General features: G+C 52.3%; 1 protein-coding gene across 1 annotated transcript; it reads left to right on the top strand.

The window, feature by feature from the left end:
• The first annotated feature begins 6,467 nt into the window (after positions 1-6,467).
• On the top strand, positions 6,468-10,227 carry LOC113930524 (small integral membrane protein 10-like protein 2A). Its single transcript, XM_027607634.2, has 2 exons — positions 6,468-7,285; positions 8,248-10,227. The coding sequence occupies exon 1, from the start codon at positions 6,655-6,657 to the stop codon at positions 6,889-6,891; it is 237 nt and encodes a 78-aa protein (XP_027463435.2). The 5' UTR covers positions 6,468-6,654; the 3' UTR covers positions 6,892-7,285; positions 8,248-10,227.
• The last annotated feature ends 6,174 nt before the right edge of the window (positions 10,228-16,401 follow it).

The raw sequence follows: 16,401 nt of genomic DNA, 5'->3' as shown, positions 1-16,401 counted from the left end.
GGATGCCAAGATCGTGACCTGAGCCAAAGGCAGATGCTTCACCAACTGAGCCACCCAGCCACCCCCATGGGACACCTTTTGGACAATACCCACCTTACTCTTCGCAGTTTCAGCAGGGTGGGTGGGGAGCCGACCTTCAATCCCCCCACCACGACCCCCTCCTGACAACAGGCAGGACTAGGCTTCCGTTTTCCCACCCACCGTCAACCACCAATTCTATATTCAGCAACTATATCCTTCAGGAATGAGGCGAGCCGAGGACAGTCTCAGACGAAGGAAATTTAAGAGAATCGGTTGCCAGCAGACCTACCCTTAAAGGATGGCTACAGGGAGTCCCCTAAAATCAGAAAAGGAAATGATAAGGCAAGGAGGATGGCACTCCACGCAGGAAGACAGACGGATGGAGGGAGAAAACGTAGCTATAAACAGAATAGAATCACCATCACCTTGTGAGTTTTTAAGGTCCTGTTTTACGGTTAAAGCAAAAGCTATAACATCATCTGATGTGGATTCAGTGTACATAGAGGAAATAGCTAAGCTATTTCTATTTAAGGGCGAGGAGGATAAAGGGACCTAAATGGAAGTAAATTTTTTCTACGTCACTCCATGGGTGTGAGTGCTGATACCAGTAAACTGTGATAGGTACACAGGTATATTGCATTGAAAAACTATAAAATAAATACTAAAACTATAAAATAAAGAAAACAAAATGATACAAAGATATACAGAGAGATATACTAAAAAAACACTATAAATAAATAAAAATGGGATTCCTAAAACATGCTCAAGTATCCTACAGGAAGACAAGAGAAAGAGGAATGAGAAACAAAATGAACAAACAGAAAACAGTAAAATGACAGACTTAAGCTCTAACATATTAGTAATTACTTTAAATGTAACTGGCGTAAGAAGGATAAAAGGTATTAGCAGAGGGCGCCTGGGTGGCTCAGTTGGTTAAGTGACTGCCTTCGGCTCAGGTCATGATCCTGGAGTCCCGGGATCGGGTCCCGCATCGGGCTCCCTGCTCGGCGGGGAGTCTGCTTCTCCCTCTGACCCTCTTCCCTCTTGTGTGCTCTGTCTCTCATTCTCTCTCTCTCAAATAAATAAAATCTTTAAAAAAAAATAAAAATAAAAAAAGGTATTAGCAGAGTAGTTTTTTTTCTTACAAACATCACCTAACTCTATGCTGTCTACAAGAACGTCACTTCAAATTTTACATTAAAAATTTATTCACTTTTAACTATAGTTTTATGCTTCTTATACAAAAAATTATGTTTCCAAATAAATTACAAAATAAAATTACTTAATTTTATGATGAACATAAACTTGAGTGAACTTGGAAGCAAAAGAGCCTGGAATTGTCCAGGATTGTTCAGGCCACTGAAGTTTAATGGCTCCATCATAGAAAACTTAATTTAACAATATCCCTGACCAATAATTAATTTTCAGGTGGTTCTAGGACACTTAAGGTGATGGGAGCCTCATTACTTCTCAGGGCTATCCATTTCTTAATGTTGGCCAAGAAGTTTCAGCTGTTTGGCCTAAATTCTAAACCATGGAAGAGAGATAGCAAGAGCGAGAACAAACAGGGAGGAGAGAGAGAAGCAGACTGTCCCTGACATCTGTGATTTTTAAAAAAGATTTTATTTATTTTATTTGAGAGAGAAAGAGAGAAGAAGCAGGGGAAGAGGCAGAAGCCTCTGAGCCTCCTGAGCCACCCAGGAACCCCAAATTTCAAGTATTTAAAAGAGCTGTCACATCTCCTTTATAAGTCTTTGTTCTCCAAACTATGAACATTTCTTTCAATCGTTCATCACAAGACATGGATCCAGTTCTTTTATCACCCACACTGGCTTCCTCTGGAGACATGGCAGAGTAATGCTCTTCTTAAAATCATAAAATAAATCTAAAAATATTTAAGAGAGTTGAAAGCATACAGAGCTCGATTTCTGATCACAATGGGATCAAACTAGAAATTAATAGCAGAAAATTAATCAGAAAATATGCAAACATGGGGCGCCTGGGTGGCTCAGTTGGTTAAGCAATGGCCTTCAGCTCAGGTCATGATCCCAGGGTCCTGGGATCAAGTCCCACATCGGGCTCCTTGCTCAGCAGGGAGCCTGCTTCTCCCTCTCCCACTGCCCCTGCTTATGTTCCCTCTCATGCTGTCTCTCTCTCTCTGTCAATTAAATAAATAAATAAAATCTTTAAAAAAAAAAAAAAAAAAAAAAAAGAAAATATGCAAACATGTGGAAAATAAACAACACACTTCTAATGAATTCTACAAAATTTCTACATAGTAACCATAAGCATGTAGAAACTGAAATTAAAAAAGTATCATTTATAATTGCTTCAAAGAAAAGGAATACTTAGGAATATATTTATTAAACATGTATAGGATCGAATGCAGAAAACTACAAATTTTGATGAAAGGAATCAAAGATCTAAATAAATAAAGAGACACACTGTGTTCATGGATTGGAAGACTCAAAACAAAAATGATGTCAATTCTCCCTGTAAGTGGTCTGTAAGTTTAACACTATTTCTAGCGTAGGTTAGGTTTTCTAAACACATAAACGTATACGGACAAAAACAAGCCCTAGAATTGTTAAAGAAATGTCGAAAAAGAAAAAGAATGTGGGAAGAATCACTCCACCTGATATTAACACAAACTAGATAGCGACAGTAATCCAGACAGTATGGTATTAAAGAAAGGGTAGACACATAAGCCAGTGTACCAGAGTATGGTGCAATCCACGGAAATATGCTCAACTGATTTTTGACAAAGACGGGAAAGAAATTCAATGAAGGAAGAATAGTCTTCCTGACAAACTGTGCTCTAGCAATTGGACATTCTTGTTTAATATCGAACCTAGACCTCAACCTCCAAACCTTACACAAAAATTAACTCAAAATGGGGGCGCCTGGTTGGGCTCAGTCGGTTAAGCGTCTGCCTTTGGCAGGACCCCGGGATCATGACATGGAGCCCCGCATCGGGGTCCCTGCTGGGCGGGAGGCCTGCTTCTCTCTCTCCCACTCCCCCTGCTTGTGTTGCCTCTCTCGCTGTCTCTGTCAAATAAATAAATAAAATCTTTAAAAAAATTAACTCCATATGGACCACAGATTTAAATGTGAAATAAAACTTTAAAATTTTAAAAAGAAAACATAGGAGAAAATCACTGAGACCTAAAGCCTGGTAAAAAAATGTTCTTACATCTGATCCCAAACCACAATGCATAAATCAATTGGACCTCATCAAAATTTAAAAATTTAGCCCCAAGAAAGCAGAATGAAAAGACAACCTGCAGACTGGGAGGAAAATATTTGCAAACCATGTGTTTGACAAAGGACTCGTATGTAGAATATATAAAGAACTCACAAAACTTAATAATAAAAAACAAATGGCTCAATTAGAAAATGACAAAAGACATCTCACTGAAGAGGAAATACAGATGGAAAATAAGCACATGAAGAGATTTTTGCCATCATTAGCCATTAGGGAAATACAGATTAAAGCCACAATGAAAGATCGCTCCATCAGAATGTCAAAAGTAAAAAAACAATGATAACACCCAGTGCTGACGAGGACACAGAGAAACTGGATATATTCATAAATTGCTGATGGCAATGTAAAATGTTACAGACACTCCGGAAAAACAGTTTGGCAGAGTCACAAAACTAAACATGTCCCTACCATACAACCCAGCAATTGAATTTTGGAGCATTTATCCAGATAAAAAATTTTGTTCACAAACCTATAAACAAATACTCATGGTAGCTTTATTCCTAATGGCAAAAACTGGAAACAACCCCGATGGCCTTCATGGGTGAATGACACACAAACTATGAGTAACCATACCAAAGAACACTACTTGGCAATAAAAAAAGAAAAAAAAAAAGAACTATAGGGGCGTCTGGGTGGCTCAGTTGGTTGAGCACCGGACTCTTGGTTTTGGCTCAGATCACGATTTCATGGGTTGTGAGATGGAGCCCACAGAGGGGCTTTGCACTCAGCTGAGAGTCTGCCTGAGATTCTCTCCCTCTGCCCCTCTCTCTGTGCATGCTCTCTCTCTCTCCCTCCCTCTCAAATCAATCAATCAATCAATCAATCAATCAATCCTGTAACTATAGCTTTTTATTAAAAAGAAGAAATGAACTATATGTTATATATATACTGTATCTCCGCTGTGGAGAGATACAAGAGAGATAGATGTGTCAATATCCTGATTTTATCAGATCTGATAAAGGTGCATAGAACTAAACCCACATGCACACACTCCAACAAGTAAATTGGGGGAAATCTGAACAAGAGAGATAGATGTGTCAATATCCTGATTTTGATACTGTACCAGTTTTGAGAGATGTTATGACTGTGTGAAACTAGGTAAAAATACATGGGATCTCTCTGTACTTTGTTTTACAACCGCATGTAAGTCTATGATTATCTCAAAATAAAACTAAAAATTCAATTGCATTTCTATATACTAACAATGAACATGTGGAAACCAAAATTAAACACATAGTACCACTTATAGTCACTCCAAATAAAATGAAATAGATATGACTCTAACAAAATATGTACAGGTGGCTGAGTGAGTATGAAGAGGTAGCACAAAGGAGTTCTTTTGTGCTAAAGGAATATTTTTGTATCTTGATTGTAGTGGTGATTACAGGAATCCCGACATGGGATGCAATGGCTAGAGTGATACACACACACACATTAATGCAGGTTAGGAAAATGGTGAAAGCTGAATGAGGCCTATAGTCTACTTAAAAGTAAGGTACCAATGTAAATTTCCTGGTTTTGATATTATACTGCAACTAAAGAAATTGTAACCACTGAGGAAGCTGGGTGAAGGCACAAGGTTCTTTTGTACTATTTTTGCAATTTCCTGTGAGTCTATAATTATTTCAAAATAAAATGTTAAAAATAAATGAGATGAGGCCAAGGAAGGGTTTCAGAAATGATTAGAGGAAACAAGCGATGCAAATGAATGAGGCTGGATCCAGTCTGGAACAAAGGGTTTCTGTGTGGCTTAAGCCCGTATTTCTGTGGCCCCTTCTTTTTCAAATGATTAATTTTTTCATGGCATTACACAAATGTAGATATACAAATGGAAATACATATATAGAGAGTAAAAAGTGCATCTTCCTTCCTACTGCCTTAACCAGATGTAAACAATGTTGAGTAATTTGATATATCTGCCCTGGCATTTTTTATGCATTCACACACATGCATGGTTATATTGTGGATAAAGTCATGATGCCACACAATAACATAATGTTTATGAAATTCTCTTTTTTGGGGCACCTGAGTGGCTCAGTCGGTTAAGTATCCAACTGTTGATTTTGGCTCAGATTATGATCTCAGGGTTCAGGGACCCAGCCCCTCAGCAGGGAGTCTGCTTCTCCTTCTCCCTCTGCTCCTCCCCTGCTCATGCTCTCTGTCTCTCTCTAAAATAAATAAATAAATCTTTTTAAAAAAAGAAATTTTTTTTTTCCCCATGACCATGTAGGTGTGACAATTGCTCAACCAGGGTATATAACTCTGCTGAGTTCCTCCGTTATAGAGATACCACACGTTTCAAGCGCGGTGGTGAACAGGCATTTTAGAGAGCCTAAATACTCAGGCCAGCCCTCCTTGTGAAAACAGGGATGAGGTCATGGTGAATCTACTTCTTGCAGACAGCTTTTAAGAAGTCATGACTATAATGAAGCTTGATCATTTCAATCATCTTGAAAACGTGGTCAAGTTTGGGTTGGATTTGGTTTGGAATAAAGATAAGATGAAACCACGAAAGGGCTTTTAAGCCCACCAGCAAGGAAAACAGCCATGAACAAGGGCAAATGAAAACCTGAGAAGACCTTGTGCAGTATCCAGGGCAAAGATACACTTAAGAGGAGTACTTAGAAATCACTATGGGGTGAAAGGTTAAGACAATGCGGGTAACGGGGCAATTCACCAATAAAGAAATACACATGACCAGCAAATATACCAAAAAGAAAAAAAAAACGCGCCTGTGCGTTTGGTGAAACTCTACAGGGCTGCCGAGTTAGCAGAGAAATGCGAATTAAAGAAAGGTACAGTGGGTCGCCTGGCCGGGTTTTCTGTGGAGACTGTGGGGAAGGGAGATAAGGTAAACAGACGGAGCCTTCCCGGTAGGCCGTCTGCACGGAATCCGGAGAGCGGTCCAGACACTCGGGCCGCCCGCTCCGCTCAAGGACACGCCCCCAAAGCGATCCCTGGGGATACCGCCTTCCAATCCCTTCTTCCCTCGGGCTCTGCCCTTGGGCGCCCCGGAGGAGGCGGGGCTTGCTGGCGAGGCGGTCCCGTGGGCGGTCCCGTGTCGGCGGGGCCGCTCCGTGGCGCCCGGGAGGGGGCGTGGCCACACTCGGGGCGGGGTTACGCTAGCGGCGGCCGCCCCGGCAGCCGGCGAGGGGCGGAGCTCTCCATAGGCTGCTCCGGAGGGGCGGGGGCGGTGGCGGTGGCGGCGGCCGCGGAGGCTGCGTCCCCGGCCCGGCCAGGGAAGGGGTGACCGGGGGCGGGGCGGGGCGGAGGGCACCGGCGGCCGGCGGGTCGCCTCAAGCCTCGCGTCCACCTGCCCGGCCGCTCGCGCTCCCCTGGGTCGGCGGGGCCTGCGCCGGCCCGCGCCCATGGCGGCGTCGGCGGCTCTGTCGGCGGCGGCGGCGGCGGCGGCCCTGTCGGGCCTGGTGGTGCGGCTGTCGCGCTCGGCGGCGGCCCGCGGCTCGTACGGCGCCTTCTGCAAGGGGCTCACGCGCACGCTGATCACCTTCTTCGACCTGGCCTGGCGGCTGCGCATGAACTTCCCCTACTTCTACGTGGTGGCCTCGGTGATGCTCAACGTCCGCCTGCAGGTGCGGATCGAGTGAGCGGGCGCCGCCGCAGCCCCGGCCGGAGGGTCCCGCGCGCCGGGCCGCGACGGGCAGGGTCGTCGGCATGGAGGACGGCCGGCGGGACGCGGCGGGGGCAGGAGGCGGGGCGGCCCGGGCCTCCGGGCCCTAGACCTGCGCGGGAGGACGCCGGCCACCCGGCCGCCGAGTCACCCGGCCCGGCCCCGGCCACGAGCCGCCCGCCCGCGGCGCGCCCGGTGACCTATTGCACGGAAACTCTGCCAACGGGCCCTTTCCGTGGGGCTCGAGAAGAAAGAAAAAAGAAAAAAACCCGATTCGAGTGCGGCCGACCTGTTGCCTCACGTCAGCCAGAGCCCGGGAAGCCGCAAGGAAAAATTCCGCAGCAGGGACTTGACTGGCCCGGGTCCGCAAGGTAAGAGGCCGGAGGCTGGACCTGCGTGCGGGCTGGCGGCGGCGCTTGCCAGGACATCTCGGTGACAGGGGGAACTGTGGACGGGACCCCTGGCGGGCTGGCGGCGGCGCTTGCCAGGACATCTCGGTGACAGGGGGAACTGTGGACGGGACCCCTGGAAGCCAGCCCCTGAGCTGCCCAGGCGGGGGGCCGCAGGCGCCCCAGACTCCCCGGTCCTCATTCCCAGACGGGGGTGAGGGGCGGCGGCGGCCCGGGCATCTCGGAGGGTCAGCCGGTCCCCGCCCCGCTTTCCCCAGAGGCCCTGGTGCTGCCACCTGAACCCCAGGGAGTGGAGGGGAATGGGCTGGCGGAGGCGCCGGGGAAGGCTCTAGAAGGAAAAGATGCTGCCACCCTTCACCCCTTTGGGGGGCCAGACAGGGAGGGTGGTTGTGTTCTTGGCCAAAGCCCTGGTCGGGCCCCTCCTAAGCCCTCGGGCCCCTCCTAAGCCCTCAGGCCCCTGGGCTCTGGGCAGCTCCCTCCCGGCCCGTGGCAGAACTGCCTCCCGCCCTGTGTCGGGGGCCGCGGGACTGCTCTGGACCTGCTCCGGCTGTGCCCACTGCCCCCCTCCGGCTCTGGGGGCGCCCTCTGGCGCTGGGCGCTTGGACGTTTGGAGACCCCGGGGAGGGGGAAGGCCGCTCGGCCCTGTCCCTGCCCCGCACAGTCTCGCTGTTGCGCCATCGCAGCCACCCTCCCTCCGGACCCTACGTCTGCCCTGCCGGTGCCACTGAATGTCGCCTGCGGCAGCCCCTGTGCATCCAGAGGAGCCGGGGAAATGGGGATCTCCTGGAGCCCAGGGCAGCTCTCAGGCTGGGGTGGGGAGAGCGGGTGGAGAAGCGGCTTGCGAGGAGGCAGCCCTTGGGCAAAGGGGCCCCACTCTCCGTGGGGAGGCCACTGTGAAGTCCCCATCTCTTTCTGTCTTTCAGGAACCGGAGTTTGTAGGTGGTGACCCACCCCTTCCGTGGCCTTGTCAAGAGACTCAAATCCGTGCCCAGGGGCCGCCCCTGGCCCGGGGGCTGCCTGGGGAGCAGCTGGGCAAAGGGCCTGGCCGAGGAGGAGAGAAAGGACCTTCCAGGCAGAGGCCCCGAGGGCTGGGGTAGCCAGTGGTCCCCTTCTGGCATGGGGAAGGACGCCACCCTGTCACCTCAGCTCTGCATCTCCTAGCAACACTTTGAGGGCCTTCTGTTCTCCCCACCTGGTGTTTGGAAAAGCTGGCTCCAGGACAGGGAGAGATGTGTCCTTGTCCTACAGATAAGAAGGGGTGGGGCTGAATCTGAGAAAACCTGGCACAGGTGGGGTGGGGAAGGGGAGCTCAAGGCCCCCCCTGGGGGATCTAGGAGGAGGAGGAGGAGAGAGAGAGAGAGAGAGAGAGAGGAGAGAGAGAGAGAGGAGAGAGAGAGAGAGGGAGGTGCAGGGTAGGGAACGTGGGGAACTGGCTTTTCTTGGAGTGGTGTGGGAGGTCACAGGGAAGACTGTGAGCACTGAGATGGACACAGGAGAGAGTCCTAGAACGCCTTGCGGAGTGGAGGTCTTTACCCACAGAGCCTGGCCTCCCCTGCCGCCCCACCCCAGGCTGGACCAAGGGCTCCTCGGCAGTTGAGTGGCACGAGCCTCTCAGTTTGGGTGGCGGGGTGGGGGTGGGGTGGTGGCGTGGCTGCTGGGGACAAGACGGACCCAGGAGGGTGAAGGCATAAACCTGGGACGGGGCTGGGACCCATGCACGACCCCATCTGTCGGTCCCCGGGCTTGCCCCCCGCCCCGGCCCCGAGCCCAGGATCCCACAGGAGAACCTCCTCTGCATGGGCTTGAATCGGCCCTGGAGGCCCAGGTGTGCGGCTGCCTGGCGCACCAGGATGGCCAGGCGTGGTTCCCGAGGGGGGCCAGGAAGGACCCCGGTCCCACAGCCGCTCTGTCACTGGTTGCTCTCGGCTCCCAGGCTCTGAATTCCTGGGACTGAAAACCCAAGCAGGCTGGCCAGCCTCAGGGACACGGTGGCCCAGTGTCATACCTCCTGCCCTCCTCAGCCACCACGCTGGAGGCCGAGTCCTGAGTGAAGAGTTCTGCCCGCCTCACCCCGGGGACCGAGGCCAGATGAGGCCGCATGTGTCCCCTGCAGCTTCCCACAGACAGGGTGTGATGGCTTCCTGCCTTGTGCCAAGTGTCCTGGGATCCCCGGTCCCGGTGGCGCCTCCTGTACCCCAACCCTTTCCACCCAGGACCACTTCTGGGAGCCTGCCAGCCTGCCGACTCCATCCACAGATGTCCGGGGACAGCGTGTGAGAGCCACGCGGGGCCTCCTTGGGGCTGATCCACAGATGTGCCCCTTGCAAGGCCCCGTCTCACCCTCGGGGTGACCTGCTCCCCAGCTGCGGCCTTGTGGCTCAGCTGGAGCTGCCTGGGGCCTGTGACACCTCTTGCCCACAGGGAGAGGGGTGGGGGGAGCCTCAGGGCCCTGGCCCGAGACCCCTGCCCTGCGGGGCACCCCAGCCGGTGCCTGCCCTGCCCCGGGGGCCCGGAAGTCTCCGCACAGCCCCCGAGGGACTGGGCAGGGGCTGCCCTTCTTCGGCCTGTGGTCCTGCCACTGCTTTTCTGACCGGTTTGGCCTTGAGTAGTTAGCGAGCTTCTCCCCACCCCCCACCTTCCCTCTGCCCGCACTGGGCCCTGGCTGCCTGACAGGCTCTCGATGCACTTTATTTAATTTGCAGTCTGTTTTCCAGGCAGCAGAGCTTCTACAGAATCTGAGACACGGGCTGGAGATGACTGTCACTTTCCCGTGTGTGATTAACTGTACTGGTCAGCACCGGCTGCTCAGAGAAATGGTCTCGTTCCTGGTGTTGTCAAATCTTGTCACTCTAAGTTAAAAAAACAAACCCTCCCTGAGTTCAATAAAGTAAAAGAAAACTGGAGGCCTCCTCTTCTGGTGTGGCGCCTTAGAGGAGGGGGCCGGCGGTGAAGTCACCTGGGAGGGCCGCGGAGGGCTGCAGGGGTGGAGGCCTGCGGGGCCAGGGCCCCTGGAGAAGAAGGCGGCGGCACGGGCCTGGCCAGAGAGGTGGCAATTTGTCCCATTCACAACCTTTATTTGGACGACCTGATACCTGGGTCTTCTCTATTGAGGGTGGGCTGTGTGTGGGGGGGCGGTGAAAGAGGCTCCCCGCACATCATTTTGGGTCACCTGGAGGCCCGTCTGCAACAGCAGGTGGCGAGGTCGCCCTTGCTTCCCCGCCAGCCAGGTGGGCACCCAGTTTTAGAAGAGAGAAAACCATGGGGGCAGGAAGCCTGCTGCCCTTCCCCCACCCCAGACCCGAACTGTCCCTTCAGAGCCCCAGCCTAGTGACTCCCCGCAGAAGCCTGGCCATGGGCTCCAAGGGCTGTAGGGCTGAGGGCGGGCAGGCAGGCAGAGGGGGGGTGGAGGGCACCTGGGGACCTCAGTGGCTGGGGTAGAAGAAGAAAGGCCCACAGTCCGCTGGGAGGAGGCTCCTGAGGATGCAGGGTCATGGTCCCCCTGAGGAGCACAGCCTGGGGTAAGGGCCTTGGGTGTGCTCCACCCACTGGGAACTTCCAGGGGTCAAAGCACCCTGACAAGACAGACCCTTCGGGCACCTGCCACCACAGAGGGATGGACCCCCGTCCCTGCCAGCACCCTGAGCTTCCCTCTGCTTTGTCCAGATGGTCCCGTTCAGTCCCTGTTGGTCCCAAACCCAGCCCAGGGATCACGCAGCCTGGTGCCACCAAGAGGGGAGGGGTGAGACCGGAGCTCGGGGCCCCAGGCACGTTGGGGAGGGAGGACCACCCTTCCGTGCCACCGAGGAAGGCAGGCAGCTTCTGCTCTGGCTCAGGGCGGCCTCCTGAGCCCAGCTCTTCCACGGACCACCGTGTGGCCCCAGGCCGGCCACGGGCACTCTCGTGTCGCCAGGAGGGAGCCTTCAGTGTGGCCCGTGTCCTCCTACCAGCGACAGACCCAGGACTTGGCCACTTGGCTTCAGATACACGCGTGTTTGGGAAACGCAGTCAAATGCACCCTCAAATCAGGGAGATCCAGCAAACGGGAGCTCAGGGAGGAATCGGGGGGCGCTGCTGGGGAAACGCAGGGGAGGGGAAGCCCCCCACCCCCCCAGGGTTCTCTGCCGGCATTGTCACCACTGCGGTGGGTGAGGAGAATTTGGGGCTTAGCTGGATGCAGACCCAGCTGTGGGGGACTTGGGAACACGGCCTCCCATGCCCACGAGATGGAGCCACCCTTGCAGCCTGGAGCAGGGGTGGGGGAGCCCCTCTGGAGAGGATCCTTGCGCGGGAGACAGAGGGACGGAGACACCCCTGGCAGGGCACCGAGCTGCCTCAGGCAGTCCCCCTCTGCAGAGTCCACCTTCCTCTGGAAGACGGCCACAGCCCTGGTCCCAAGGCTGAGCAAGGTCCCGAAGTCACCACCACCTGGGTGGCCCACCACACAAAACAAAGCAAAGGGCCTGCCTGTCTCATCCTTGGCCTCGTGGATGCTCTGTGGTCACAGCAGCCTCTCAGGGCCCGCACCTCCCGCTTCTGTGCCTCGGCCCCGTACCCTCCGAGGATCGTTGCTGCCATCGCAGCAGCCGGCAGGAGCCCCAGGCCCAGGACCTCCGAGCGCGGGCCATGTAGGGCCCGCCCCTGCCACCTTCGAGCCAACGGGGAGGCAGTGGATAGGCTCGTGCGGCCCCGAAGAGGTGGAGGCAAGGAGGTCCGGTCTCCTCCCACCGTGGGCGAGATAGCCAATATGGTGGCCATAGAGCAATGGGCCGGGGCGGGTGCCCCCGTGTGTGCTTTAGGGGGACAGCAGGCTCCTCGGTGAGGTCCTTGGGAAGATAAGAGCCTGTCGTGGACGGCTTTTGAGCAAGGTTCCAGCCCTAGAACATGCTGGCGGCTCCTCGCCCCCAACAATGCCATTCTCTTTTCTCTGCCTCAGGGACCACAGCCTGGGTGAGGGCTAAGTGGGGAGACCAGGTAGGGCCTGGTCAGAACACCCCAGAGATACATACCAGCAGCAAGTGGGATTTCTCTCTGGAATGCAACGTTGGTTTCACATCTTGAAGTCAATGTTTTACTCCATATTAACATAAGCAGGGGGAAACCTGACCATTACAGTAGGTGCGGGAGAGAGATTTGACAAAATCCAACACCCGTCCATGATAAACATTTTCAACAAAATTGGTATATGGAAAGGAATTTTCTCAACTTAATAAGGAGTGTCTACATAACCTTATAGTGTGCATAACACTCAATGGTGAAAGAATGAAGATTTTCTCTGCACATCGGGAACAATGCAGGATGTGCACTTTTGCCCTTTCTATTAGAGGAGATCCTCGACTGTGGAATAAGCTCCTCATCCCCCCAAATAAAAACATTCTGATTGGAAAGGCAGAACTAAAACTATCTTTATTCACCGATGATCCTATATGGAGAAAATCCCAAGAAATACACATAGACAAAAAGGCACTAGACCTATAAGTATATCTGGCACAGGCCACAGGACACAAGATCAATATTAAAATAGCAACTGCATTTCTATGTACTAGCAACAAAAATTCAAAAATGAAATAAAATAATTTGAAAAACACTGCTGGGAAGGTTTAAAGAAGCTCTGGATAGAGGGGCGCCTGGGTGGCTCAGTTGGTTTAGCGGCAGGCTCTTGATTTCGGCTCGGATCATGATCTCAGGGTCCCGGGATGAGCCCTGCGTGGGAGTCTGCGCTCAGCAGGGAGTCTGCTTGAGGACTCTCTCTCTCCCTCTGCCTCTGCCCCTCCCCCTGCTCGTGCTCACTTGGTCTCTCTCTCTCGATTATATAAATATATATATATTTAAAAAGAGGGTATAGATAGAGACATTTCATGGTTTGGAAGACTGAATGTTGTCAAGATGGCAATCTTCCCCAAGTTTATCTGGAGATTGAACACAAAGTCTATCCAAATCTCAGCTTAGTCTCCTGTCGAAATTGACGAGCTGATCCCAAAATGTATGTGGAAATGTAGATGACTTTAAATATCTAAAACATTTTGAAAAAGAAAAACAAAGTTGAGGATTTACCATACCTATCTCAAAACTTAGTATAAACCACGGTAATGAAGACAGTGTGGTATTGGTGCGAAGATAAGTGTATAAAGCAGTGGAACGGACCGAGAGATTATAAACAAATCCCTACATATATGATCGATTGATTTTTATTGTGCCACAATACACAGAACATGACATTTACCATTTTAACCACTTAAGGGTTACAATGCAGTGGCATGGAAGACATTCACGATATTGTGCAACTGTCTCCAGTATCAAGTTCCAGATCATTTTCTTTACCTCAAAGTGGAAACACCATACCCATTAAGCTCTCGCTCCCCATTCCTTCCCTACCCCTACCCCTGGCAACCAAAAATGTGCTTTCTGTCTCTATGCCTCTTCTGGATGTTTCATAAAAACGGAATCATACAATATGTGACCTTTCATGTCCGGTTTCTTTAGTTTAGCAAAAGGTTTTGGAGGTTCGGAGAGATTGTTGCCTGTGTCAGTACTTTGTTCCTTGTTGGGTGAATTCTATTCCATCATCTGGATAGACGACTTTTGTTCAGCCATTCACACGTTGATGGACATTTGGGTGGTTTCTACCTTTTGGATCTTATGAATAGTGCTGCTACGGTAAACATTCATGAACAAGTTTTGTTTGAACACCTGCTTTCAAGTTTTGGGACCCATATCTAGGAGTGGAATTCCTGGGTCCCATGGTTATCCTCTGTTTAACATACTGAGGACGCGCCAACACTGTTCCACACGGAGGCCGCACCAGTATCTTTCGCACTAGTGATGTATGATGCCCCTGACTTTTCCACATTCTCTCCGATACGTGTTATCTGCCTGTTTTTTTTTAAAGATTTTATTTATTTATTTGAGAGAGAGAGAAACAGCATGAAAGGGGAAAGGGTCAGAGGGAGAAGCAGGCTCCCCGCTGAGCCGGGAGCCCGATGTGGGACTCGATCTCGGGACTCCAGGATCATGACCTGAGCCGAAGGCAGTCGCTTAACCAACTGAGCCACCCAGGCGCCCTATCTGCCTGTTTTTAAATGATGGTCCTCCTAGTGGGTGTGAAGTAGCGTCTCAGTGGAATTTTAATTTGCATTTCCCTAATGACTAAGGATGTTGAGCCTCTTTCCATTTGCTTGTTGGCCATTTGTAGGCCTTTGTAGAAAGAGCCGTACTTGGGGATACGTTTGACCAAAGATGTGCAAGACCCGCACCGTGAAAACCTCAAAAGAAATTAAAGAACAAATGTAAACGCGCAGCTATAGCACGCTCATAGATTTGAAGACTCGGTATTGCTATGGGTCAACTCCACAAAACCGACCTATGGATTCAGTGCACTCCCAATAAGCTCACAGCAGGACTTCTTAAGGAGATTACCAAGGTGATTCCAACGCTTACACATAAATGCAGGAGGCTGAGGACAGCCCAACACTTTTGAAAATGAACCGAGTTTCAGGACTTGGACGACCTAGTTTCAGGACTTACAGCCATCATCCGGGCCTTGTGCTCTTGCAGAAAGATAGAGATCAATGGACAGAACGGAGGGTTCAGAATATACTCAGAACTACACGGAGGATGGACTTTGGACAGAAGCGTCAAGGCAATCCAGTAGAGAAAGGATAATATTTTCAAGAAATAGTCCTGGGAAAAAAAAAGAAAGAAAGAAACAGTACTGGAAACATCGGAAAAGCATGCCCATAAAAATGCAACCTGACCCCAAGCTCACATCATATACAAAAATTAACTCAAAACCATGACATACCTGTCAGAGACGAAACCACATTCTATGCCCCTGCGGGGACTGCAGTTCTCTGCTCAGGGGCTCGGCGGGCTTCTCCCCGATGTCAGATTTGAGAAAAAGTCAGACCCTGTCACAGCGAAACGGCTAACGCAGATGCCCTGCACGCTCACCTTGACACCCACACCCCCCACCACCTTTTTGTGCCCCAAGACCTCCTTCCCTCCCCCTTATCAAAAACTGCCCTGCGGGGCCGACTGGCCCTCCAGCTGAAGGCCCGAGCTACGCCCCCGCCGGCCTTTCTGGTGTAGTTCAAGGGATTTGCCAGCAGGTGGCGCTGCTCCCACAGCCCAGGCCAGGCTGGGGCGGAGCAAAGAGCCTTCCATCCAGCTTGGACGGAACTAGCTTCCTGTAAAGGGGTCGACCACGAGGATCAGACATTCAGGTTTTCGAGGTACCCGAGGTGCAAGATCTTGAGCAAAGAAGACCCGTGAACGGATGATGTGCTTCGGCTGACACGCATGCTCCAACCGTGATGCTCAAACACAGCGGGGGGAAGCGGGGCGCCCCCGTGTCCCCGGGGTCTGTTCCGAACAGCATTAGCACCGGGACATGGTCAGTCCCTTCTTGGATCGAGGCGCCGTGCGGTTGCAGCAGGCTTGGGGGGGGGGCGGGAAGCAGCTGGGTTGGAACCCTGGCTGTTCGGGCTAGGAGTGGGTGCCAGGCCCCTCATCCTTGCTGTCTGCCCTTCACTTTCTTCGTGTGCACAGGGATTTAGTAATTCCGAGGTCCCGCGAGCAGTCGGGGAAGCCACGCACGTCTAGGACTGGACGCTGAGCCCGGAGCCCGACACGTGGCAGCCGCCGGTAAAGGAGGACTCGTCTTTATTGGCTACGAGCCTTCCTTCGTAGCTCATCATTCAGGCTGCTCGTCTCCCCGACGGCGCCAAAAGGCAGCCCCGTGTCAGTGTCAAGGCCACGGACTTTGTCGATGGGTCCAGCAGCCGCACCACTCCCCAGGGGCCGTGGGAATAGCCCCGGGCCTCCCTGAGTCCCAGCTTCGTGGCCGCTACAAGCGACATGTGCCGCACGCCCCCGGCAGGCTGTCCCGGGGACCAGACGCCGCCGCGCTGCGGGACTGCCGGGCACCGAGCAAGGGCCGCGTACGTCACAGCTGCCGGGGCGGCCTGCATCCCGGGAGCACCGTCCACCGCGCGCCGGGCCCCGGAGACGACTCCTTCCCTCGGCCGTGTCCGCGCCTTGTCCGGTCCCTCTCCTCCGCCAGGGCTCGGGGGCCGCGGGGC

Source organism: Zalophus californianus, chromosome X (genome assembly GCF_009762305.2).
Source record: "Zalophus californianus isolate mZalCal1 chromosome X, mZalCal1.pri.v2, whole genome shotgun sequence".
Classification (NCBI taxonomy): Eukaryota; Metazoa; Chordata; class Mammalia; order Carnivora; family Otariidae; genus Zalophus; species Zalophus californianus.
Note: the sequence above shows the minus strand (reverse complement) of the source record. Positions and strands in the feature narration are given on the sequence as shown.